At 35.1% G+C, this 26,418-nt stretch overlaps 3 protein-coding genes across 5 annotated transcripts; 2 read left to right on the forward strand and 1 right to left on the reverse strand.

Annotated features, from left to right (window-relative positions):
* Positions 1-2,530, reverse strand: LOC132269321 (gibberellin 2-beta-dioxygenase 6-like). Of its 2 annotated transcripts, XM_059770473.1 has the most exons (4): positions 2,038-2,530; positions 684-1,005; positions 472-532; positions 227-365 (listed from the first exon to the last, which is right to left on the reverse strand). In XM_059770473.1, exons 1-3 carry the CDS (start codon positions 2,496-2,498, stop codon positions 500-502), a joined length of 816 nt encoding a protein of 271 aa, XP_059626456.1. In that variant the 5' UTR covers positions 2,499-2,530; the 3' UTR covers positions 227-365; positions 472-499. The 2 variants fall into 2 exon arrangements, with proteins under 2 accessions (XP_059626455.1, XP_059626456.1); XM_059770472.1 differs by lacking the exon at positions 472-532 and having other exon boundaries at positions 1-365; positions 2,038-2,525.
* Positions 2,531-9,401: 6,871 nt separating this feature from the next.
* LOC132269323 (PHD finger-like domain-containing protein 5A) lies at positions 9,402-12,937 on the forward strand. 2 transcript variants are annotated; one of them, XM_059770475.1, is made up of 3 exons: positions 9,402-9,737; positions 11,837-11,932; positions 12,144-12,937. In XM_059770475.1, exon 3 carries the CDS (start codon positions 12,186-12,188, stop codon positions 12,516-12,518), a length of 333 nt encoding a protein of 110 aa, XP_059626458.1. In that variant the 5' UTR covers positions 9,402-9,737; positions 11,837-11,932; positions 12,144-12,185; the 3' UTR covers positions 12,519-12,937. The 2 variants fall into 2 exon arrangements, with proteins under 2 accessions (XP_059626458.1, XP_059626457.1); XM_059770474.1 differs by lacking the exon at positions 11,837-11,932 and having other exon boundaries at positions 9,415-9,737.
* A 5,073-nt stretch (positions 12,938-18,010) lies between these two features.
* On the forward strand, positions 18,011-23,239 carry LOC132269324 (internal alternative NAD(P)H-ubiquinone oxidoreductase A1, mitochondrial-like). The gene is made up of 8 exons (XM_059770476.1): positions 18,011-18,615; positions 19,360-19,573; positions 19,677-19,837; positions 20,090-20,155; positions 21,153-21,316; positions 21,722-21,836; positions 22,441-22,620; positions 22,706-23,239. Exons 1-8 carry the CDS (start codon positions 18,181-18,183, stop codon positions 22,856-22,858), a joined length of 1,488 nt encoding a protein of 495 aa, XP_059626459.1. The 5' UTR covers positions 18,011-18,180; the 3' UTR covers positions 22,859-23,239.
* The last annotated feature ends 3,179 nt before the right edge of the window (positions 23,240-26,418 follow it).

A 26,418-nucleotide genomic window follows, 5' to 3' on the forward strand; every position in this document is an offset into this window, starting at 1 on the left:
TAGTAGCTTTCGGATCAACACAACTAATTTACCAAATAAAGTACAATATTAACAAAAGTTATATAACAAAAGTCTGCCTTTTCTTTCGGATTTAAAAAAAAAAAAAAAAACAAGAGGGCCGAACCCAATAGAAGTGAACAGGCCTAAGTGAGTTTGAACCTGTCGAGCCCAACCTTAAACCCGACAGTCCTCAAGTCTTGTTGGGTTTGTGCTCGAAAATCAGCATTTGTAAATGGCTTGTACTTTGAGCTTCGAATCACAAAGTCCTCCGCAGGGAACACGAAGTAGCCTATTGATATTCTGGCCTCATGCTTGTTCACCTTCACCCTATGCTTCACACTCTTGTACTTATCATCACTCATTGCCTAATTCATTCATTAACAAAATCAAAACAACAAAAATAACTGCATATAATCTCGGACGTCAAGAAATTATATGATCTCAGTAATCACAAAATATGATGCAATTTACCTTTCAAATTAGTCTATGAGACCCACTACTACAAGTCCTGCAATGGTGGATCCCACAGGCCCTAGGACGGCAAGGAATGTCCCATAAAAAAATTCCATATTAGCTTAGTTTTTGGAGATGTTTAACAATAAGTATACATTTCTATATATTTATATATATATATATGTATGTATGTGTGTGTATACAGATGAGGATGATACGAAAATACAGACCTGCATTATATCTCCAAGATTGATGACTAGGGTGTTGGGAATGGGCTGTACATCGATCCACTTATCGTCCTTGAGAAATTGAAGTCCTCCTACTTTGTCTTGGTTTAATATGGAAATCACTGAGCTGTCAGTGTGGGTGTCCATGCCCCATGCTCGGTTAGGCTCAGGGCAACATGGATACCGGTAGACTCGTGCCAGTCCGGTGGCCGGTGAGAGATAAGACCCCGATTGTTTCAGACACATGTTGAGGTTCTCTGCCATGGCTTCAAATATTCTTGTAGCTACTCTGGATTGGTGCCTTCCATATTCTTCCAACAGAAGCCTAATAAATAATTAATCAAATATAAAAATTAATTGCTTTAGTTAATTCACTAAATGGTGTCATTTTATGAGAGAGACATTAAAAATATATAACTCGACATGGTATCTACAAACAAATCTAACATGTTATTTTATTTGCAAGAAAAACAGATGAAAAAAAACAAAAAAACTAATCAACATGCTGTCAAATGCAATTATATGTTTGTGGACCTCACATGTGGAACTCCTATGCTTGCCTTCTTGTGATGATTGTTTAACAAAATGACATCATATTTATTGTTGCAAAATGACATTTGTCTTTTGAACCCTTTTGTATCGCAGATTCATATCATATGTAGAGGCCCCATTATATCAATTCACAAGTCTTGATTGGCAGAAGAGGCAAACTCATGTGAAATCATATGAAAGCTCCGACAAAAAGAGACATGAAATGGCGGCATTTCAGGATCAAACTAATATATATATATATATTATCCTCAGGTGCTTGGATGAATTGGTGAGGCGAGGGCTTTAGCTATCCATGGCTAGAGTTCGAGCCTTTTCACCTCTTTTATTACTCCCAACTTATCTAGTTGTTTATAATATGAGACTAACTTCGGTATTTAGGGTCTTACCTGCTAATTACAAGTTAAAAGAGTAGATAATTGCGAGAATCTTCACGTGATAAAAAAAAATAAAAACTAATATATATATATATACACACAATTATTGCTAACGCTGAAAATGAGGTACAAAGTCAAATATGTCCTCATATAATCATTTTCAGCACAATTTTGTCAGGGGTGCCTTCCTTTCTATATATATAATATAATATAAGAAATTTGGACGGCGAATAACCAATAAAACAAAATATTTAAAATGTGACAAGTCGTGAGTTGAACCTATAATATAAGTATAGTGGTGAAATGAATATTTAGTAGAATCGGAATTCTGTATGGTATAATGCATCGGACCGTCCACAAACATTACACCGAATCCCTTTTCTATCAAGTCGTATTAAAAGGGGCATGCACACAGAGAGAAAAAGGCATACCCGAAAGAATCGAGCAGTGGATCGTCATATTGAAGATGTGACAGTTCACGGAGAAGAACATTGAAGCCTTCCATCCAGTTGACATGTTGGGGCTGTGGACCTTTCTGTAGGGCAACCCCGCCAGATGGGGTAAGGGCAGGGGTACCCCAAAAGTAGGCTATGGGATTGGTGAAGAGGGCCTGTTTGGACTCAAAGGAAAGAAAAAAGAGCTTCTTGGCATGGTCATGAAGTTGGTTCAATAGGGTGACTGGAATTCCATGGTTGACCAAACGAAACACCCCCCAATCTTTACAGGCCTCACTCAGCCTGTCATGGTCTATGCACTCAAGGTCGATTACAGGTAGGTCTAGGGTTTGTTTGGTGGGTTTTTCCAAGTCAAAAAAGCCCTCCTCCAGTGAGGCAATCGGTGGGCGAAAAAATGGTGGGTAGGATTCGAAATTGGATTCCGACATATTTTCCATTCATAAGCACAATGATGATGAGTGGTTGGTTATAACTATATATAGCTATATTTAATCGTTTTTTATTAATGTATTATAAATTATATTAAAAGGTGTGCTCATGGGGTTTTCTTAGTTAATTGCATGTGGACCACCATGTCTATATGGTGACACGTTGACACGGACATATGGTCCCGTCCACCTGTCGTTCTCTAGCATCGTCTCTTCCTTCGTGAGCACGTGGGTCTCTCTCTCTCTGTACAAATCCCAATCGCCCTTTGAGAACATAAACTTTGTTACTATTAGGCACCTTTCCATTGAGAATATAACCGTAGCCTCTTTCCAAGGGAGGAACCGGATCTTTACTGTACAAGGAGGAGGTGTCGAATATTTTACATGCATTCTAATTACGTGGAGCCTTCAAGTCCCTTGATAATTTTTAGACCTTTTTAAAGGATAAGGGCCAGCAAGAATGGTTTATTTTATGACCTAATGTGGAGTGGAATGGTTTTATGAGCTAATGGTCCGTGCTTTTGGTACGAAGGATGGAATAGAATGAAATGGTAATCCATTTTATTCGGTCATTTGTTTTGGGTAAAAAAATCAAAATGAAAATAATTGATAAATAATAAAATTTCATTTGGCATCTCAATTTATAGTTAGGGCTGTAACTTGGGTTGGCCCAACCCAGCCCAGTCCCAATCCAACCTCAATTCGAAGTGGGTTGGGTTGGGCCAACCCGAATTATATTCATCATGGGTTATGATCATAACCCGAACCGAATATTTTCGGACGTGTTGGGTCAGGTTGCCGGGTTGAGGTTTTTTTTTTTTAAAAAAAATTTATATATATATATAATATATTATTATATATATATATATTATATATTTGATTATATTATTATAAATAAAAATATATATATTTTTAGGGCAAATCATTTCAGCCCCCCTATCGCCTCCAGCTCCATTCTCTCTCTCTCTCTCTCTCTCCAACTGCAAGTTACAAAATCTACAAGAATCAGAAGTTCAAAACCCACATATTACAATTTTATCTATCTGTGTGCTAGAATCAAAAGTTCAAAACCCATATCGGCATATCATTTCAGATTATTCAAAAAATCAAAACATCGGCATATCATTTCAGATTGTTCAAAAAATCAAAACCCAGATCTTTCAATTTCCATCGCCCGCTATCCAGTTTGTTCAAGCTTCGCCAGATTGGTTCAAGCTTCGCCATATCATTTCAGATTTGTTCAAAAAATCAAAACCCAGATTGTTCAAGCTTCGCCCATGGACAGCGGCAGAGAGAGAAAGATAAAGAAAAAGAAGACAGGGAAAGAGAAAGAGAAAGAGAAAGAAAAAGAAGACAGAGAATGAGAAAGAAGAAAGAGGAGAAAGAAAGGAGAGAAAAAAAAAAAAAAAAAGCCCCCTTCTCAACTCTCAAGCTTCGCCCATGGACGGCGGCGGATAGAGAAAGAGAGAGGAGAGAGAAAGGATGAAAAAAAAAAAAAAATGGGTTTTGGGTTGGGTTCGGGTTGAGCCCAGCCCAACCCGATTTTGTCTGGGTTTTGGCAAAACCCAACCTGAATATGAACCTGACTTGTGAATATAAGCCCCCATTTCAAAAATTCTGGGTTGGGCTTGGGTTGGGCTTGATTAACCCGCTCAAGTTGTAGCCCTATTTATAGTATGTTCATTCTATTCTCAAGTAAAATTAAATAATAATAATAATTAAATCTCATTTCAAAAACGGTCTCATGTTCTAACCGCCACCGGTTTTGTCCTCTTCCACCACCAACAATGCCTTTGCCATTTCTTTAAAATTAGAAAAGAATGTTATCTCATTAGGTTAATTTATTTGTCACTGGGGTAATTGTTGGGAAACGTGCAAGTTTTAAAAACTTTTCGAGGGATTTTGATTCATAGATCTTGATTCATCACATAGAGACAAGTTTTATGCAAAAATATTAATATGATGTATCATTCAATTAATGGATTGAATACTTACATCAAAGGTCTGAGTAAACCTTTAAAACTTTCCTCTAAAGTGAATGTTCTCACTTATTGTAGATCCCTTAGTAAGATGCCTTCTCCTTGAATCTCCATCTTCTTGGTAATTATTTTGCCTTTAGGAATCACTCATAAGCCTCCATGAATTACCTTGGAAAACTAGGCTTGTGGGAGCCTCCATTAGATGAGACCATAAACCCTAATTTTCTAGAGAGAGAAAATAAATTCCTTTTTCCTTCTCATTAAAAATCACACCCTAAAATATACATAGACCATGTATATTTATAGACAACATAAAAATAAAGAAAAGGAAACAACAAATCCTTCTCCATCTCTAATTCATATGTCTCAAATCTAATATGATTCCAATATCAAGTTGGGCTATGAGTGAGAATCCATTGGGCCTATTATTTTATTGGCTGCAATGAATTAATAATTGGCCCGGTCCATGGACCCAATTCAATTAATTCATAAATTAATTTCTACTCCACTAAAAGAAATTAATTGAACTCCAATTAAATAATAAATAACCTCTAAGTCAATATTGCACTTTGACCCCTCTATGCATAATTAGTTATCGGATAAATAAAGCCATTAATCCGACTACTTAATTAATATATCTATTTTGGTACCTCTGATTATTTCTGGCTCGATCACAATAAAACATTTATTTGACAAAAATAATAATTTAAATAAATAAATATATAATAAATCATTTTGTCTAAAAACACACGAAGGCCTTCGAATTTACTTTGTGATCAACCATAATCAATACAAAATAAATACAAGTAGCAATGATGCAAATATTGAAAATATAACCCTCTAACTATTAATTACATAATTACCCAAAGTGTCGGTCTAAGGATCCCGAAGAATCCGCCGAACAAATCAAAGTAATTATTAATTAATAAAAGAGTCTATACTTTTCTCATACTTAAGAGTCAAATGCCATGACGGTGATAGGGAGTAATTGCATACGACGGCTCTCGCAATATATCTCAACCTAACGCGGATTCAGTTCAAGTCTTAATTAATTATGAGTCCATCCATACCGACTATGAACAATTTATAATTACTATTTATATATCATGCATTGATTGCCATCACATACATATATATAAATATTTCTTGTAATTACATGGACACTATCAATTTCATAGTGAATCGAAACATAATACATTGAATTCACCAATTATATAAATCATAAATATTTCAGATATGTCAGGAACATATGTCACTATAATCCAGATAGGAATTTGCTATGCCAGGGCATATAAATCCCAACAGTAATAACAACCGGTGAAGGTATAATAATAATCAAACCTCATTCCAAAAACACCTCATGTACCTTTTAACCATCAGTGTCAACGCCACCAGTTTTGTCCTCTTTACCAACAATGCCTTTGCCATTTCATTAAAATTAGGGAAGAACGCTATCTCATTCGGTTAATTTATTTGTCACCGAGGTAATAACGACAGCTGAAGTTGGTAAGTGTTACAAGAGATTATTTGTCTCACATCAGATTCGGATGAAAAAGTGATTAGGTATAAATAAGTGGGTATGTCGTATTACCCAACAATTTAAATTTTTTGATAAATGGATAAGCGTTTATCCGTTACAGTTGGTATCAGAACCAAACTTTGATCCGATGCCATGCCAAGTGTCCAGACCAAAAAACGTTGGGGTGAACCATCCTAGATAGGCAGAGTGGTTCGACCCCAACGAGGGTGTTGCGAGTTAGGGTGGGGGAGAATGTTGAAAGGGGCCATTTGTCCTACATCGAATCCAGATGGAAAATTGAATGGGTATAAATGGGTGGGTATGCAGTACAACCTAACAATTTGAGTTTTGAAGTAAATGGGCAAGCGTCCACCCGGTACATTAAGTCACTTGGTTCTCTAGAGTGCAGATAATTCCTTGGAGCCTTGGAGGAGGGTGTGCGATTATCAACTAAGAAGGAAAAAAAAATTAAAAAAAAAAATATTGTAGAAGCCAAGAGCCTTGGCCGGGAAATTTTGGAAAATTCAATTTTAAATTCATTCCATTCTAGATTTTAAATTTGTCTACTAACCACTAGAGAATAGTGACGATAATTTCATTCTTAATTATTTTATTCTTATTTACATTTTATTCCATTCTATTCCATTCTTAGGTAGCAAACAGCCTAGCCCACTAAAAAAAACATTGAGGCCTTCATGTCTGCTTGAGATGAGAACCATGTTTGGGTCTCATTTAAGACCATCAATGCCTGATGCTTTCGATTTTATGAGTCGGCTAGCTCTTGGACTAGAATAGTAGTACCCTAACACATTTTGTTTTCATATCACTCATATGGGTTGTAATATTTACCCAACAATATATGACACTAGGGCCGACATGATATTATTGGACGCCTAAGACAACAAGAAGCCACCAGCACCACAACTTTCATTACCACTTTTGTTACCATTTTTATTATTTTATTTTAAGTAAGTTCACATTTACCACTACACCAGTATAGTTCCTTGGACTTCAAAGAGTACTTAGGAATGGCAATTTCCCTATCTCTGCTGACCCCGTCCCGCCCTACCCCGTTTATAACGAAGATGGGGATCCTTTCAGTTAAATGGGAATGAGAATGGGAATGGAGATGGGGATGGGGATGGGGATGGGGACAAATTATGAATCCCCGCCGGAGCCGAGGCCGAGGGCAGAAATGGGGTAAACCCGTCCCGCTCTGCCCCGATTTAAGTGTAAAGTTACTAATATGTCCTTACATATAATAATTTGTTACTAAATTAGATTTATTATATATATGAAAATAAGAAAAAAAATGTGTTTTTTATTAATAAAAAAAATTATGAGGCTGAGGGCGGGAGCAGGGGCGGGTATGGGAATTCTGGCAAAATTTTAAACGGGAATGGGGATTGGGCTGGGGAATGAAAAATGTATCGGGGATGGGGATGGGAATGGAATCCTCGACCCACCCCGCCCCGTTGCCATCCTAAGAGTACTTCACACTTCAATTACTGTACGCATCATGTTGCAAACTCATCGTATACCCTCACATTACCTACACTCACATATTTCCATCACTCCCTTCGCATATTTGCACAGGTTGACACATAACGCCCTTACTCTTGTCTAACCAAACACCACTTAAACTAAAAAATCATAATTATAAACACTAATGCACAACAGTTACAAAGATCAATTTTTTGAATTATGTCTGCAAACAAAGTTAAATTCGATAATTTATGTTTTTGAAATCAAATAAGTTAAAAAGATTCATAACTGTAGATATTAACTAAGAAAACAATTAGATAAATAGAAAAAATGTCAGAGATGGGTGGAAAAGATCAATTTTTTTTTTTTTATATATATAATTTTTTTTATAAAATATGTAGTTCAATATATTATTACAAAATTTCTATTTAAAATGATCCACATATAATTGAAAAGAGTATACATTAAATAAAAAAAATCTTATAATGACACTCACATTACAAAATAAAAGTCACTTAGGGCATTACCCCAAAAAAAAAAATTACTTGGAAAAAAGAAAAAAAAGAAAGAAGAAGAGGGTTAAGAATTAGTGCACTATTTTAGAAATTTTTAGAAGAAGAGATCGAACAAATTATATTTGAAAAATATGCAATTTCTAATTATCCTATTACCAAGCATTTTTATTATATAACACATGCAATAGTGTTGTATCAAAGACAAAATTCATGTAATAACAACATTTTATCCAAAACAACATTCCTGATGTAACGGTGTTTTGTTTCATTGTGACACAATATAACACGAGTGCAAAGAAATCCTGTAATTTAGGAATTGGACTCTGAAAAATATGATCAGTGTAACAGTGTTTTGTTTTATTGTGTGCGGGATATAAGAGCAAAGAATTCTTGTAATTTAGAAATTGAAGTCTCAGACATGTAATGTAGAATGATATAACAAGAGCAAAGAATTCCTATAACTTGGAAATTGGCTCCGAGACACGTAATATCAATAATAATAATATATATATTTTTGCCTAAAGCAAAAAATATATATATTATTTTTGCCTCAATTTGAGAGACCTAAGCGATGGTGTAAAAATATATATATATATATATATTATTTGCCTAAATTTGAGGCGGTGGGCGATCACACGGGTTACCTAGGCCAGGGCCGGCCTTGCCTATTAAGAAAGGATGGGTTGTTCTCAGTACATAAAATGTAAACCCACCGACCGACTCAATTCTAAAACGTGTGTAATTGGTCCTTATCGAAACTGCAATTGGGCTTGAGCTCAAGTAACCAATAGGCCTAATATAATTTGAGAATTTTATGTATATATATATATATATAAAAGTGATATTTTGGTTTGGACATTAATTCTCACTCAACTGTGTGCTGTTGCTCTCGAAACTACATATGTATCTGATCATGTATGTATTACCATTATGTATACACGGAATCCCTAATTTAAATTGAAATGTACAATGATCGGTAGATAATATTTTTCCTTTAAAAAAATTAAAACCAAAAAAAAAATATGTCTCTTTCTTCTTGAGCATTTTTTAAAATATCTTCTAAAGAATGTCTCATTCACTCTTTCTTATTTTCCTTTCATCTAATTTGTTTCTTTTCTACCTAGCAAAACATAAATAACAACAACACATAATTTATTGTGTTTGTTAAGAGAAAAGAAAAGAGAATTTTAAATTATTTTTACTATTATATCTAATAATATTTATAATATAAAAATTTATAAAGAATAGTATTATAATTTAAAACTTTTACTAATTTAAAATAATATTTAATTTAAAATATTTATAATGCTCCAATTGTTTTGATTTTAGTCACCACGTACTCCTTCCTATCTCTACCTTAAATAAAAATTTCTTAGTAATTCCACCTCAACTAAATATGTCTCCTCCTTGAAATAAACAATATGATGAAATTTAAAAACACTCTTTAACACCTTTAATATGTAAAGTTATTCTAAACAGCAAATATTGAAAAAAAAAAAAAAAAAAACGAAAGAAAAAAGAAAGAAAAGTCAGCAAATAGATTCCTATTTTAATTAGGATCCTAATCCTTTTCCAATTCTAATTCCAAATCCCAAAAATAATTGGTTCCAAAGGTGGATTGAGTTGCCGGCCCTGCAAGTAACTTCTTGCCGATAAAGGCTTCCTTAGATGTCTTTCGCGGCTTCAACTTTTTATAGGGTCGACACAATTTAGGGCATTCAAGAAGCTAGAACATAAACCTTGTTTGCAGGTTAGTCTCTATACTTGGTGCTATTTTCTTTGATATTATTCGCTTCTGTAATTTATCTAGGGTTTATGTTTAAGGTGTTCCTTTTATTTTATTTTTTTTTGTTTTACGGTAAGCTAAAATTATTAGATGCAGTAAACGAATGAATCTTTTGGAATTATGTAAATAGAAATAGCAGCAGAAGAGGAACTTTGGCAATCTAGGGTTTCGATTTGTGTAGAGAAAATTTCTATTGATGGGTGGAACATTCAATTTGAGGCAAAATTAAGTGTTGTTATAGAGTGCTATATAGGGATTTACGATATTTGCTTTCTTTTATTTATTTATGTATTTTAATTTGGATTATTTTGTATTTACATGATTTGAAAGAAGATTTCTCTTGAATTTCATAGGTATAAATGTGGCTTGGATTTATCCATTCGTGAGGCAACTTCTAAGTCTTTGGTTTTGTCGAGAAAGATAGTTTTCTTCATAAGAACCTAGACTTATTCATATATATATATATATATATATATATATATATATATATATATATATTGTTATGCAGATATTCTTTGAACCATTCAAATTGATCCCCTTTCGTTTTGCATTATACATGATGAAAGCATTCTGATTCCATTCTTACCCGATTGATTTTTTTTTTTTTTTAACAGTATTCCATACTGGGAATACACTAAAATCTAGATGTGATCCTATATCTGAACAAGATATAGATTATAGATGTGTTCTTGAAATACCATGATTTTGGCCTAGATTGTTATACCTAACATTTAGTAGTATGTCCACTGATGATCAAACTATATATGACATGAAAAAGAACAATAAAATAAGTCAAATCGCCCTCATTGAGTTTGAGCATTGAGCTTATTTCTCTCTAGCTCATCCAATAGCCTATTCAAGCCAAACTTGAACCCAAAGCCTTTTTTTGCAAGTTGAGAGAGCACACATGAAACTTGATTGATCAGCCACTCCTTTGAGTAAAGCTCAATAATTGGTATTTGGAAGTTTAGCAATTTTGATGGCATAAGAATATGGACACTTCTAAGAAGAAGTTGCATCCTTATGGACAAGTGTATTGATATTTCATGGACCTCCTAGATACATCTCCAATGCATCTTGGACATGTCTATAATTTAAAAATTCAGTTCTTCATTTTGGACATATGCTAACATGTGACCAATAATAAAATGAGGGTTTTCAAGATGGAATAAAAAGTATAATTTTAAGAAAATCAAATTAATTGGTTATGTAAAATTTTAATAAAGTTCCGTCACATTTAAATGGTAAAGCTATCTCCCCACCTTTGAGGGGAGGATTAGTGTATCCCCATTTATTAAGAGACTTAAATACCCTTAATCACAACAAAGAAGCATTTCGGGGTGGCTACTGAAGTCATTTTACATTCTAAAAATCACCCAATTTCATTCAATGTCTTTGCCTTCCCTTCTCCAGACCTTCATGTGCATGTGTAAACATGTTTCGTTCATTCGTTCTTCCATTTCGATATCTTCTGCCATTGGAGCAGCAGAACGCTTTTGCAGCCCCCCCTTGTTGCTGCAATATTCGTTTGTCCTTCAACATATCTTTCACCATCCTAGTTTGAGCAACACTCCAATCTAAAACAAGAACATACCTTCCTAAACTTGGGATTTAGGAATTTCCTCTAGAATGAATAAGTTTCCAAAGGAATACAAACTGAAATATTTTTCTCAACTTTATATACATGTCAGATTTTACTTCCATGTCTGCAAATATCGAGCTCTATTTTATTTGCATTTGTTCTAAGTTTATATAAACCTTATTTGACCTGGTTATAGGAACGAAAATTTGAAATTCAATTCAGTTTGAAAACTGTGTCAAAATTGCAATATTTATATGGCTAAAGTTGAATGTGTATTTCTATTCTTCCAATGCATTTATTATTTTATTTGGATAAAAGAGAATTTAAATTGATTGATCTATCACAATGGTCATGAGCCTAAGCTTGAGTTAGACAAGATTTATGTTCCCAAAGTGGCAGTGGCAAAGCTTGGAATAACTTCTCTGTTTAGAGACCCTTTGAAATTTTTACTGAACTTCTATGTAACAATTATTTTGCCCAGAATTGAACCTGTTCTTGGGGGGAAGCAGTGGAAATGGTGATGATTTTAGTGTAAATTATGTTATCAGATGAGCGTTGTAGTCCTGAGCAGTTGCTGGTACTGAATGCTTTTCTGATTCAACACATGATATATCTGTTACGCTTTAAAATACTTGATTTTTATCTATTATAATTATGTTTGTACTTGATTCTTCTTATTTGATGGCCCACTTCTGATTTGAAATTTGCTATATTAGTTGGATTGGTAATTCTATTGCTGATTAAATGTTGGTAGTGAGGAACTGAAAATGGATTGCAACTGAATGCAGGTTGCTGTAAGATTTGGGATCTAGGAGCTTGTTGCTGAAAGCATGGCTAAACATCACCCTGATTTGATTATGTGCCGGAAGCAGCCAGGAATCGCCATTGGAAGACTATGTGAGAGATGTGATGGAAAGTGCGTCTTCTGTGACTCCTTGGTCCGTCCTTGCACGCTTGTGCGAGTTTGCGATGAATGTAACTACGGATCCTTCCAAGGTCGTTGCGTTGTCTGTGGAGGAGTGGGAATTTCTGATGCCCACTACTGCAAAGAGTGCTCCCAACAGGAGAAAGATAGGGACGGGTGTCCAAAAATTGTCAATTTGGGGAGTGCCAAAACAGATCTGTTCTATGAACGCAAAAAATATGGTTTTAAGAAGCGGTGATGGTTATTGGGTAATTTAACTTTCTTATACGTGGAACAACATTTCATCGGGTTGCAATATTATGGCATTTTAAGGGTTTTGTTGCTTCTCGATAAAATGAAAAAGATATTTTGTTTCCTGAAAATGAATAGAGGAAGTAGACGTGATAGACTAGTTCCCATCTAAATGGTAACGTCGTGGATTTAGACAGTATTAACCATCTGTGTGGTTATCTAATCCTGCTGCTTATTGCAAGTAATTCTTGCCTGATATATGTATAGATTATGCTTGGTGGTAAATTCTGTTGGCTTGAGTGTAGCACGGGAGACTCATTGTTATTCTTGTTTTCTAGTGTGCAACCAGTCATATTTGTGTATTGACTTTTTGCTAGAAGTGGATTTAGAAGTAAGATTATTTTATTAATCTAGAGATTGACAACTTATTGCGTCTCTCATCGAATCATTAGGTTTTTATTTGCGGTTGTAATTCCATATTAATAGGGTTGGCATATATCATTATCATTTTATTGTTCTTATTTCTATAATTATCATTTGTTTGGCATCATTTTTCTGTAGTATTGTCACTGATATGCTTTGACAGGATGCTAAATGGCAACAACTTTGAGGACTTGTAATGTTGAAACTGCTTTTTGTACTAGTAGTCGTACTTGTCGAGAGACTAATAAATAGAGCCGTCAAGTCATCTCATGGCAAACCAATGGATAAGTCCTCTCTTTCTCTCATATGGTGCCAAGCACCCAATTTCTTTCATGGTGCCCAACCACCCAAATGGCTGTGTGTGTGTGTTATAGTGGCTGCACCATTGTAGTGCCACAGAGATTCTGTTGCCTTGTTAGTGGAGATTGGAGGAAAAGATTTTTATGCAGATATCTCTAACTCTTTTTTGTTTTTTTTTTTTTTTGGAAAGAAACCTGAGATATCATTGAGCTACAAAGCCTCATTTGATACATACATCTCTGATATTGATACAGTAAGGAATCGTCATACATCATAAATATTGGTGTTTGACCTATACGAGACAAGAAGTGGCACCATTACATGGGTGCCAAAGCAGACATTGCACTCATATGTTTTCGGGTGAAGGATACGTGCACTCACTGTTCCACCCATGTGTGCATGTCCATGCCAATTTTATCATTTTGTTTCACTGATATATTATATATATAGTTGAAAGTCACTATCAACATGGATTCGACTGTGGGTGATTTTTAAATTTTGAAATAAAATGGTGTGATGATCGAACTTTATAATTGATGCACTTGAGAAGATAAGCGGTGATGGGAGACAAAAAGAAATGAAAAGAAAGAAGGTTGACTTCTAATAGATTATGATATTAGAATCTGAAAGGAGAAGAAAGAAGATTGACTTTTAATTAAAATTGATCCTTAGAATATGAAGATAAACGTGTAAATTTATAGTAATGTAATATTAAGAATATTGTATAACATCATGTAATGGAAGGACGAGAAAATTCGAACTTAAACTCGGTCAACTTCAAATATTTGAATTTACGATTTCATTGGACCACCTCTTACCTTCAATATTATGTATTTTGTGAAAAATAATTATTGAATTTTGAGCTGCTCACAGATTATTCATTCAAAATTGTGATTTTGCTCTCTTATGTACGATTCAAGATTGATAACCCATCTATATAGTCGTATAGTATAAAATATGATTAGACTAGTACCAAAAAAAAGGGCAAAATTTTGCCTTTTTGGAAAAAAGAAGCGATAGCAACATGTTGACCCTAAATGAACGGCGCAGATGCTACGACTATTGGCCAACCTTTTCCAAATGTCAACTCATCTCGCAGTAATACTCCACCACATGTGTCCCCGCATAAAACCATTCCCCTTATAAAGAGTAATACTTGGGTCTCACTCAAGTTAATGAATTCAATCCAACCTATTAACGTGACTTAATAAATTTAAAATAAATATTTAAAAATAAAAATTAAGATTTAAAACAGTGAGATGGCAACTAAGTGGAGTTAGGGTGGAGTTGGGTAAACCTTACTCCACCTAGGGATGATGATGGGGCAGGGATCTCATTCCCCATCCCCAGTCAAATTTTTTACCCCCATCCCTGCCCTCATACCCGTTTAAATTTCAACTCCCTCCCCCGTCCCTGCCCCGCCCAGCCACATTAGCCCCCGTCCTCGCCCACCCAACTTTTTAAAAATTTCAATTCACCTTCAACAAAATCAAAACAACTATAATATTTTTCAAACTAATAATTTAATAAAGTTTTAGCACAATTATAACAATTTAAAATATATCATTTCAACCCGATCAAACTTATTGCAAAATCACATATAGCATTTTTTGGAATAGTCTGGAAATTTTCAACATGATTTATCAAAACAAATAATATTCTTCCAACAACGACTATGCTGCAAGTGAATAGATTTAGGATTTCAGAAGTGAATATATTATATATATAGGTATGTAATTTAGTAATATTTCATAACATGTAAGAGCAGTTTTGTAAAAATGCACTATAAATGGGGCGGGGAGGGGCTGGGTTACCCTCCCCCGGCCCTACCCCGTCTCCCGCCGGGGTTTTAAATATAATCCCCATCCCTTCCCCATTTACATAAATAGGTCCCCAAACCCGCCATAACAGGGGCGGGGTGGGGCGAGGACCTGTCGGATATGGGGATTTTGCCATCCCTAACTCCGCTCCGTTAAAAAATTTGTCATACCAACTCCGTTCCAATTTCGGGACGGGTTTATAATTGGTATACTTGGGACAGGTTTAAAGTTGAAATTGTTGAATTAATTCATAGACTTGGGATAGAATATTAAGATCTTGAATCCTTAATTGATTCTTGAAAATTAAATCAAGTGCACAATTGTGGAATTTTAGTAAGTAATGATTCTAGTGAATATTTAATCAATATATATTTATATATATATATAATCGGGTCGAGGGCGGGGCGGGGTGGGAGCATCACTAAATCCGCCCCCGTCCCAAACCCGTTTCGGATTTTCAATTCTTTTATCATATTTGCTCTAAACCCATTTACGGAGTTACCAAATCCGCCCCAATAGGAGCGGAGCAGGGCGAAAACCCAGCGGATTGAAAGAAATTACCATCCCTATAAAACACATGTTTAAAAGTAAAAATTAAGTAATGTTTAATTTAATTTTAACACCTGTCTCAATTTTATTGGGTCACGTTAACAAGTTGGATGAAGTTCATCAGAACTAGGTTGAACCCGAGTATTGTTTCCTTATAAATTAGTCACAGCCGTATCCCTAGCCATTCGATTCATAAGCACTCCCCAACTTCCCAACACATATTATACATATAGAGAGAGATCAATTTCTAGAGAGAGATACTATGGCGGCAGGACTTCGACTATGGTGGTGTCTCTTATTCGCATTTGCGATAATATGTTCTGCTCGGAACACTATTTCATTCTCTGGTATGTATTTCTCATTTTTATATGACCTGTTATACATAATACATATATGTGTGTAAATACAGAACAAATATATGTATAACACATACGGTATATAGTTAGAGAGATGATGACGCAGTGCAGTGCCGGAATGCGGTTAATTTTTACACCGTCGGTCATCAGACGGTGATCGTACCCTGGTTTTTCTCGGTAATTAATGACCAATGATAAGAAAAACACCGTTTGATCCCCGTTGTTTGCGTTCGATTCAAATGCGATAGCATTGTGGTGCGTGCACTGCGCCAGCTGTATCATTATCTGGGTAAAAGACATACTAGTACCCTTTCTTGTATCACTTTGATCCGACGGTGAAGGATGGCTGTGGGAAACCACTCGATTGGGATCCAAACTTTGTTAATCCAATAACACTAAATTAATACTAGCTAACACTGAACAATTATCGATGTTGTATTATATACTATTAATTAATATATATAGCATGTAGATAGTCGGATAGAGCTGTGTTAATTAGAGATTAGAATTGAAGTTTAATGATGATGTGAATATATTTCAGGAGATATGGGGGTGGGGCGAAGGTCTCTAATGGTGAAGCTTGACGACTACAATGAGGCGTCAGCCAACCGTGGACACGACCCCAGGAATAAAGTTGGCGGTGGTGGTGGTAGGAAGATTGGCCTGGATTACACTCCTTAATGGTCATGGCGGCCGGTTATAATCAATCAGTTCCTCCTAAGGCAGACAGTACTATAGATGATAGTTTGGTACTATATCATCTACGAAGAATTATATATGCAATATATATATATATATAGCTATTTGACTACGGATATGTATGTCACATAAAAGCACCAGTGTGCTACCTATGACTATTATTGTTATTATGGAGATAGGTACGTCGTCGTATCCTAGGGAAGGGGTATATTTTAGCATTGTTTGATGTTCTACCCTTCAACTGGAGGATTTGTGACCTCTGCTCTAGCTAAGATTATTAATCTTTTACGTATAATGATATATAAAAACAATTAACTAGAGTGAGCTTATCTTTCTGTCTGTCTCTTGGCACAACATGTATAAATTAGTCCATAAATTTTAAATGCAAGTATGACATTGAATTTTTTTTTTATGAAAAACTCCCCACGGTGTCATACACACACAGATCGACAAAAAATCTCTTCATATCACAGAAGTGCCAAATTCACAACTAGTATGGCTTGGAATTACCCAACAGAACGAGAATAAAGTTAGAGAACAGCATGTACTGATTCAAGCCTCCTACCAATTTGAGTGTCTTTTGAAATGTTGATCGGAGTTTTAACAAGCGCCTGTATATGTTGCCAAATAATCACCATCATCTGCACTTAACAAGAAATCCCCGCCAAATTTGCTTCACATAACTGCAAAGCGGAGTCAGTCCTTGAAGGCACAATTATTTTTTTTTATTTTTTGTTAAAATTGAAGGCACAATTATTATTATTATTAGGCTGACTTTTCATGAAAAAATACTTTGTTTTTGACTTTCCTTAATATTAGTTGTGCAACACCAAATTATATAGCCAACTCAAGCCCGGATCTAAATTGATGTCAAATCCAATAAGTTCCATCCAAACTCAACTCAGCTTTGGCCTATCACAAGCCTCACTACAATCAAATACATTCATTTTATTTTAATTTTTTAATTTTGTGACAGCTTGTATTTAATCAAAACTACATAGTCTCAAATCATATAAGTCAAAATTTATTTTAAACGCTTGACTCTTTACTATTTGATTCATTGAATATTCCAAACTTATTAAAAGTAAAAAAAAAACAATTAAAACTTAGTGGATCAGTTGAATTCAAATTCTTTAACAAAAAAAACATAAAATATATAATATATTACAAAAAAATATCAATATTCATTTTCATTATATTAATCCACCGTACATGAAATGGTCTAATAATTTCCTATTCATCCTCAAGTTTAAGTGAAAAAGACGAAACAATCCCAAAGAATAGACGTGGCATTATTCAAATTTACTTAAAAACCCCTGCCGTTGTACTCTATCATCTGTGGCCACGACGCCAACTGTAGACCAGAGAAACGGCCACCTATTCTTCGACACCGTTTGATTTGCTGACTCACCCGATCTACTCCGCCGAGTCATAGACCAACCAGAGTCACCAAACTCACCTCAGTTCCTTCTCTTCTTCTGTAGAGAGAGAAACAGATACTGTCCATTGATTCTCTCACAACATGACTTGGTTCAGAAACCTCATCAAGCTCTCCACCTTGAAAAACTCACGGCAGTTAGACCCTAAATTCACCGCCACTTCTCCGCTAACCCTAATCGCGTCGTTATCGCAATTCAGTACGGGGACAGATGCCTCTCCCTGCGCCGGATTGGGCCCGACGAAGGCCGACGAGAAGCCCAGGGTGGTGGTGTTGGGCTCGGGGTGGGCCGGTTGTCGGCTCATGAAAGGGATCGACACCAAGCTCTACGACGTCGTGTGCGTGTCGCCGAGGAACCACATGGTCTTCACTCCTCTCTTGGCTTCCACCTGTGTGGGCACTCTCGAGTTCCGGTCCGTCGCCGAACCGATCGGCCGGATCCAGCCGGCGATTTCTCGCGAACCCGGTTCTTACTTCTTCCTTGCTAATTGCACTGGTCTCGATCCCCATAACCATGTGGTATGTCCATTTTACCTCATTAGTACTTTTCATTGAAGAAAAGTTGTTTGGTTGCTGAGAAAATGTTGGAGCATATAAGAAACGGAAGTGTCCGATCTTGAATGTTTGATTGACGTACGGACTCTTGAATACATACAGTTCTAACCAACTAAATGTAATATAAGTAATTGGAAGTACTTAATTCTGTTTCTTAAAAAAATTCATAACTACATTTAAGATGCTCTGAACTTGTGGATTTAATTCTTTGACTTATTGGTTTCTGCTAATAAATTCAACCCCCAGCCAAAAAGTTCGTAATGATTTTGGCTTAAAGTGGGGGACTTAGATTAAAGTTTTAAAGGATCAAATTAGTTTATTAGGTGGTAGTATGGGAAAATGAACATATTAGTACTTCGAATTTTTTATAGCCGAGTTATTTGCTTCCATTGTAATAATTTACTGAATTTATATAAATAATTGCTTGTTTATTTTATTTGACTCTATGCAAGAGATTTATGACTCATTGTAAACTTGGAATCTTTTGTTATTTTGATACTTATTTAATAAAAATAAAATGAAAGTCTTATGGTGTTATGATCCATGGACTAGGTGCACTGTCAGACTGGTATTTGCTTCCTTAATGAAGTTTTAAAATTTCAATTCCCTTTTCTATAACTTATAGGCAATTAAACACAGCCAAATGCCAGTCTCTTAGATTTGAAATTTTGGGTGGCCGTAAGCAGTTTAATTTTTGTTACACACTAGGTGCAATGTCAGACTGTTACTAATGGAGCAGATACATTGGATCCATGGAAATTTAATATCTCATATGACAAGTTAATTATTGCATCTGGAGCAGAGGCCTCTACTTTTGGAATTAAGGGCGTGAAAGAGCACGCAATTTTTCTTCGTGAAGTTCATCATGCTCAGGAAATCAGGAGGAAGCTGCTCTTAAACTTGATGCTGTCTGATGTCCCTGGTACGCTTCTTTTAGAAAATATTGATTTTAATGGGTGTTGAGACACTGATCCATTATATGAACTCTCACTGTGGATATTTCTGTTGGGTATGGGATGAGGCAGGAATCACAGAAGAAGAGAAGAGCAGACTCTTACATTGCGTTGTTGTTGGAGGTGGTCCCACGGGGGTTGAGTTTAGTGGTGAACTTAGTGACTTTATCATCAGGGATGTTCATCAAAGATATGCTCATGTGAAAGATTATATCAACGTTACTTTGATTGAGGTTTGTCCATTGGTATCTTGTTCATTAGATATGATTGAGCTGAATTTTCTTGCTAGCTTCACCAGACTTCATGCCGTCCATGACCTGTGCTTTCCTGAAGAATTCCACTTTACGTTGGAGGCTTAAGCTCATTTAATGAGTATAATTGCAATAAGATCTCATTTTTAACTTGATCAATATGTGATTAAAAAACTTATTTACCTAAAAAAAAAGGTGATTGAAAACTTATGATTTATTTATGTGTCTTAACAGGCAAACGAGATATTGTCTTCCTTTGATGATCGCCTTCGCCGATATGCAACTAAGCAGTTAACTAAGGTGAGAGATTATTAATTGATGTAATGATTTTGTCAGCACATGTTTTCGATGTTTATTTGATACAGCTCATTTTCTCATTGCAAAGTCTGCTCTTGGAACAAAGCCCATAATTAAATATCCTTTTTTGCAAGGTCTACTCTTGAATATTTAGTAAACAAAAATATTATTTTTTTGTGAAAATATATAATAAATTTATACTTCTGTTTTTATAGAAGGAATCAAGAAGACAGGTTAAGATGGGGTCGTACCGTCGTAGGTGTAAGTGCTGCAACATATTTTAATTAGACATGGATTTGGAACAAAGTCCATAATTAAGGTTTTTTAGAGTAATTTACTTTCAATGATCATGTGTTGGATCTATGCAATGTGAATATGCCAATGTTTATGAACTGAAAACTAGTTATAGAGCTATCCAAGTCTTTCTTCATGTACATGGAAATATCCTTCTCTCTGGATCTGGTTCATGGGTTTGTGCTGCGGGAAGGTTGATCAAAACCTTGCTTCCGGGTTCTACTAATTTCCACAAACCTCCAGTTCCGACTATAAAAGAATAAAAAGTAAATAGAAAAAAAGAAAAAAGAGTTGGTATTTATTTAATGAAAAAGAAGAATCCACGAAGTACTCATTAATAAGTAGAAAATTATAAAGTTACTATTCTGCATGTCTCGGTATATATTTCTCCACATAGCATATGAAAAAAGAGTGGTGCTGGCTGAGTTCCAGTATTGATGAGGAAGAAGGTTTATTTGTATACAATAATAGTTCTGTAATTATTCAAAAAGTTTTAGTGCCTTGATTCAATTCTTTGTGATACTTGTTTGATAGTGTTTCCTGTCATGCTGATGTTTAATTCTCAATGTTTTAGTTCTTCTACCTAAACTGTAAAATCTATATATTTAGTAATATTTCTGGCCTTCAAATGTCATAACATGTTAATAATTTTCCATTCCGTTTCAGTTCTGTTTAGTTTCATTTTGATTCTAATACTCTCTCTCAGTCAGGAGTCCGTCTTGTCCGTGGGATTGTCAAGGATGTTCAACCTCAGAAAATTATTCTTACTGATGGCACTGATGTTCCATATGGGCTTTTAGTATGGTCTACTGGTGTTGGTCCTTCACCATTTGTGAGCTCCCTGGAACTTCCAAAGGCTCCAGGTGGAAGGTGAGTTACGAATTGTGTTTTTGTTTCACTTTAATCTATCCAAAGTTTCTATGTATGGGAATATGTGATGATTTAAGCATATTTACTGTCCTGGTGGATATGTTTCGGAAGTCCATAGAGTAAAAGATTAAAACAGTTGGAAGTTGAGACACCATTAAAGTTCCATAGAGGAGTTCCTAAAAGATTAAAACAGTTGAAAGTTGAGACACCATCAAAGTTTTTCTTAAAAAAGTCCATCTTGAGCTTATTATTAAGATACTCTTTTGCTTATCCGCTTGATGCCATACTGCATTCCACTGCAAGTCTTATTATCTTTGGGTGCCATTGCTCAATTAAAAATCTTTCCATGCTAGAGTTTTATATGACGATTTGTCTGTGAGATTGAGATTGATGTGTGTTTTACAGGCTTGGTGTTGATGAATGGCTACGCTTACCTTCTGTGCAGGACGTGTTCTCAATTGGTGACTGCAGTGGGTTTCTTGAAAGCACTGGAAAACCAACCCTTCCAGCTTTGGCCCAGGTTATGAACAAAATTCATTTCTTTCATAGTTGCACTTCTTGTTCAATTTGCAAAGTTTCAGCGAGTCAGGCTAGAGGTTTACGGTCAGAGTTATGTCTACTATTTAATATTTCTCAGAAGTAGCTGACAGTTTAATTGCCTATTTGGGCCTTGCAGATAGAAAGTAGTTCCTAGTCCAGGATAAGGAATGCATGATGCTACTGACATTTGCAATTAGTTATAGACAGCTTCACGCTGTGTGCCATTTTACTTTTTCTGCCAATGGCGCTGCTATAAAGGAGATTGTACTGTCTTTTGATGTAATTGTTTACGAGCTCAAGTTTTGATTATCTTTGATTTTTAGCACTCTACATGTCTGAATAGCAATACAGCAGAACTTTTCTTGTTTTTTATGTTATAGTTTTAATTGGGTAATGGGTAGTGTTCCATTAATCAATTATTTTGGTAGCATAACATGCAAGTCAACTGTGTTGAATTCCTCTGGTTTTCAGCAGTCGTTATGGCTATTCTCCACAGCACTAATGCGGTTTCACAAGAGTTTCTGTTTTTGTTGCATTTTTCTTTCTCGTTTTTTATTTACTTCAATTTGAATTGTTTGAAACAGGTTGCTGAGAGACAAGGGAAATATGTAGCAAATCTACTGAACAGGATTGGCAAATCTGGTGGAGGGCGTGCAAATAGTGCAAAAGAAATGGAATTAGGAGAGCCATTTGTCTACAAGCATTTGGGGAGCATGGCAACTGTTGGCAGATACAAGGCTCTTGTGGACCTTAGGCAGAGCAAGGTGAATTTATTGCCATGTCTTTGTCTCTCTCTTAAGCTATTAAAATTTAAAACCGTGTAGCTCACTCATTGAGCATCTTCTATAGGAGGCGAAAGGGTTAGCACTGGCAGGATTTGTTAGTTGGTTTATTTGGCGGTCAGCTTATCTCACACGTGTCATAAGCTGGAGGAACAGATTCTATGTGGCAATCAATTGGGCTACTACCTTTGTGTTTGGCCGTGATATAAGCAGAATATAGATTCATGTAAAAGGTGCCATCTCTCGTTCACCCAAAACCTGCCTTGCAGTCCATAAATCTTTTTACTACAAAATGTTACTGTTCTGGAGCATCATCATCATCTTATTTCCTCATATTTACTTGACCTTTCCAATCCCCTCATTCCTGTGTTTGTGTTTGTTTGCGGATATGGGTAATTTGGTCATTTACTGGTCGAGGTATGTTATGTTATGGAATTCTATATTTTTCTTCAGTCAAGATGGGAGTTTCTGCTGAAATGTGAAAAGAAGGATTAAAAAGAAAAGAAAAGAAAAAATTGACAATAGTGTATGTTCTGCTTAGAATGAAAGCAGCGAAGTACTCTTTTGAGGTACAGATATATGATATTCTTTTTTATTTCTAGCCCTTTATAGCCACTTATTTTTTTTTGCATTATGAATCTGCTGTTAATATTTATTTTTATTTTTTTGGATTCTATGTTAATCTTAATGCATTTATTTATTTATTTTTATATAAGTATTGCATAGGTTAAAGGCTTGGGGCACAATGTTGCAAAATAACTTCTGAAATCTGGACCTTTGTTCTTGTTACATAATAATCTACAGTATAATTTTCATTTAGGTATGGTTTGGACATGTTACAATTTCCTCAGTTGATAATCTTTAGACATTTGTAGTAGAGCATCAATTTTGCGTTTTCAATCTCTCAGAAGCTGGTTTTTTTATTTATTTTTTATTTTTTATCGTGCTGTGATTTATTTTTAAAGTACAAATTTGTTTAATAATATTTTGCTGCCATGTTTCGCGCAATATATACGGAGTGTGTAGAGAGAGAGAGAGAGACATGGGGAAGATTGTTTGTAACATAAAGTAAATTTTTTTCTAAATGTTCACACTTTTGGAGTAAAACTAGAGTAGGGGTCTGGCTGGCCTTTTTTAACTAAGCTATTCGTTACTCAAATCATGCACACTTTTTCACTAAACATTGTTTTCATGTTTTGCTTCCTATAATCTTTGCATCAAATTTTAGGTTGCCAAATATGCTTTTGATACAAATGAACGCACTACGCGACAAAAACACTTTCAAACAATTGTCAAACATGTTTTGGGAAACAATTGTCAAGACACCTAGGATCTTCAGTGGTGTCATCTTTTTCTTCAACTCAAAAACCATGGTACTAGAAGAATGCTCCTAAAACCTAACCTGCATCTTCCCCCAAGTAAGAGATTGAAAATGGCATAGACAATTTACAGAGAGAGAGAGAGAGAGAGAGAGAGAGAGAGAGAGAGAGAGAGAGAGAGAGAGAGAGAGAGAGAGAAGAAGAAGAAGAACTAGCAACCTGAAAAGAAGGAACTAGAATAGTGTCGTGTTGGGTTGGTAAAAGGGGTGAAGACTTGTTATGGTGAGTTCTGAAAAAGATTGGTATGAAGGAAAGCATTCTTGTTTACTGGGAAATTAACTCAATCTGTTGCCTCCCTACAAAGGTCAGACCCATTCCCATTCTTTTGTGTATCCGATCGCACTTTTTTCTTGATTAATTCTTCTCCTCCTCTATAATTACCAGTAAATAAAAGGGTCAAGTGCAAAAAAAAAACAACCCTGATATATAGGGTTAAGTGCCAAAAAAAACCTGATATATAAAGTTTGTGCATAATTAGTCTTTACTTTTTGAAAATGTGCATGTTAGTTTCAGAAAATTCAAAAAAATGTGCAAATAAGCCCATCTGACCACTTTTTGACAAAAACTAAATATAAAAACTATTTTACCCTTTTGATTCTCATTTTACCCCTCACCCTATGTAATTCCTTATACCTTTCAATCTGATCTCTCCCTTTTCTTAAAAGCATCTAAGGTTCTGGCGCAGAGGGGGTTTACCCTGTTGACCTTCTATCTCTAAGGGCAAAGCTGATTTCTGTGTCAACGAGGAAGCTGAGAGCCTTGAGACGAAGGGAAGGCCAAGGATCAATTCAATAGACACATAAAATAAAATTATAATTAAAATTATGTTAGGGTAAACACAATGGAATACCCTATGTGATTATGGGTGGGGAGGAGTGGGGAGGAGGCGGCATCTTCATTTCTGTTTATATATATAGGGTTTGTGCATAATTTTATATGTATATATTAAATATATATATATATATATATATATATATATATATATATATAAATAGTGTTACAGTGTGTGTCTTATATAGTAGGGGCTGTTTGGTTTTGGTTTTTATTATATCCCGTTTGGGTTTCTTTAGTTTAGCTTATCCCAATTTTATACAAATTGAGGTTTATTTTATTTTTGTTCCAAACAAACACAATTTTACACAAATTGGACAAAAGGGTCATTTTATATGACAGTTATTAATTTATTCAACTGAAGTGAGAGTATTATCGTCATTTTATACCACACAGGGATCTATTTGCACAAATTGATAATATAAAGGGGTATTATAGCACACAAGAACCTTTTTGCACTATATTAATAATAGATGGAGGTTTTTTGCACTTAACCCTAAATAAAATCACCACGCCTTTCCATTGCCTTCGGTTTATCAATTATTATTATTACAGTGGCTTTTCACAAAGAACTGGGCCAAACCGGTACAACAGTTGCGGGTCCAATTACATTTCGGTTCGGTTCATGTTCTAGTCCCGTTGGAACTGAACCAGATCGGAAATTTAATGTATTATATCTATTATTTTTAAATTATTTAATTACTAATATAATAATATATAAGTATATTACCAAAAAAAAGTATGCAAAAGTATTAGTTGATTCAGTTTGCTATTCTGTTTTTTTTTTTTTTTTTTTTCTTAGCATTTGTATTTTGTTACAAATGTTAAAGTATCAGTTTGACACGCGTTAAGAGTTAAGTATAACTATTTATTACCCATGATTTATAAAAAATGCTATATATATATATATATATATATATTGTTTTTGGGAAGGATTATGTTAATTTTTTTTTTTTACAAGAGCTGAGGTGTTAAAAGTTAGATTAGTAGATATAAAGAGTCAAAACTTGACATTTCAAAATTCATAGGCTATCGAGGCAGCAATGATTATGTTACTTAATTTATTGAAAATCTCATTTAGTGTAACTTTTCAGTATCTCCTTTTCAAAATAGAAAATTTAGAACTCAAAGTCTCCAGCCACCAAAGACAGTAAGTTTAAGCCTCAAGGCATGGCAAGAGAGCAGTTTAATGCCGAGTTAACAGGCTTTCAAGTGATGGGCTGGAGTGAAAATGAATCAGTACAAGAGCAATTAAATAAACCTAAGGGAAACTATGGAAACCGAATCGGATCGAACCGGTCTTCACATTTTAGTCCGGTTCGATTCCATATTTTAACGGTTCCGGTTTCAGTTCCGGTTTCAAAAACTAAGTTCTAAAAACTAGAAACTGTTGGTAACGGTTTCAGTTTCGCTAGGAATTATAGCGCAGGGCCGGTCCTAAGATTCCCAAAATTTTAAAAGGCTCTAGGCGAACTTTCAAATACAAGACCTTTATACATAAAGTTTTACAAGCGCAAAAAATTATAAGAGTACAAAATTTTCATTAAAATGAGACGATAAGTACCAGGGG

This window comes from Cornus florida, unplaced genomic scaffold (genome assembly GCF_030987335.1).
Source record: "Cornus florida cultivar Cherokee Brave unplaced genomic scaffold, ASM3098733v1 CherokeeBrave_3.0.0_Hap2_Chr08, whole genome shotgun sequence".
Lineage (NCBI taxonomy): Eukaryota > Viridiplantae > Streptophyta > Magnoliopsida > Cornales > Cornaceae > Cornus > Cornus florida.

Coding starts and splice junctions, on each gene's coding strand:
- LOC132269321 (XM_059770472.1), bottom strand. CDS start 2,498: ATGGAAAATATGTCGGAATCCAATTTCGAATCCTACCCACCATTTTTT. Junction 1,006..2,037: donor CCACTGCTCGATTCTTTCGG/GTATGCCTTTTT, acceptor ATTATTTATTAG/GCTTCTGTTGGAAGAATATG. Junction 366..683: donor ATCTTGGAGATATAATGCAG/GTCTGTATTTTC, acceptor TGAATGAATTAG/GCAATGAGTGATGATAAGTA.
- LOC132269323 (XM_059770475.1), top strand. CDS start 12,186: ATGGCTAAACATCACCCTGATTTGATTATGTGCCGGAAGCAGCCAGGA.
- LOC132269324 (XM_059770476.1), top strand. CDS start 18,181: ATGACTTGGTTCAGAAACCTCATCAAGCTCTCCACCTTGAAAAACTCA. Junction 18,616..19,359: donor TCGATCCCCATAACCATGTG/GTATGTCCATTT, acceptor GTTACACACTAG/GTGCAATGTCAGACTGTTAC. Junction 22,621..22,705: donor TGGACCTTAGGCAGAGCAAG/GTGAATTTATTG, acceptor CATCTTCTATAG/GAGGCGAAAGGGTTAGCACT.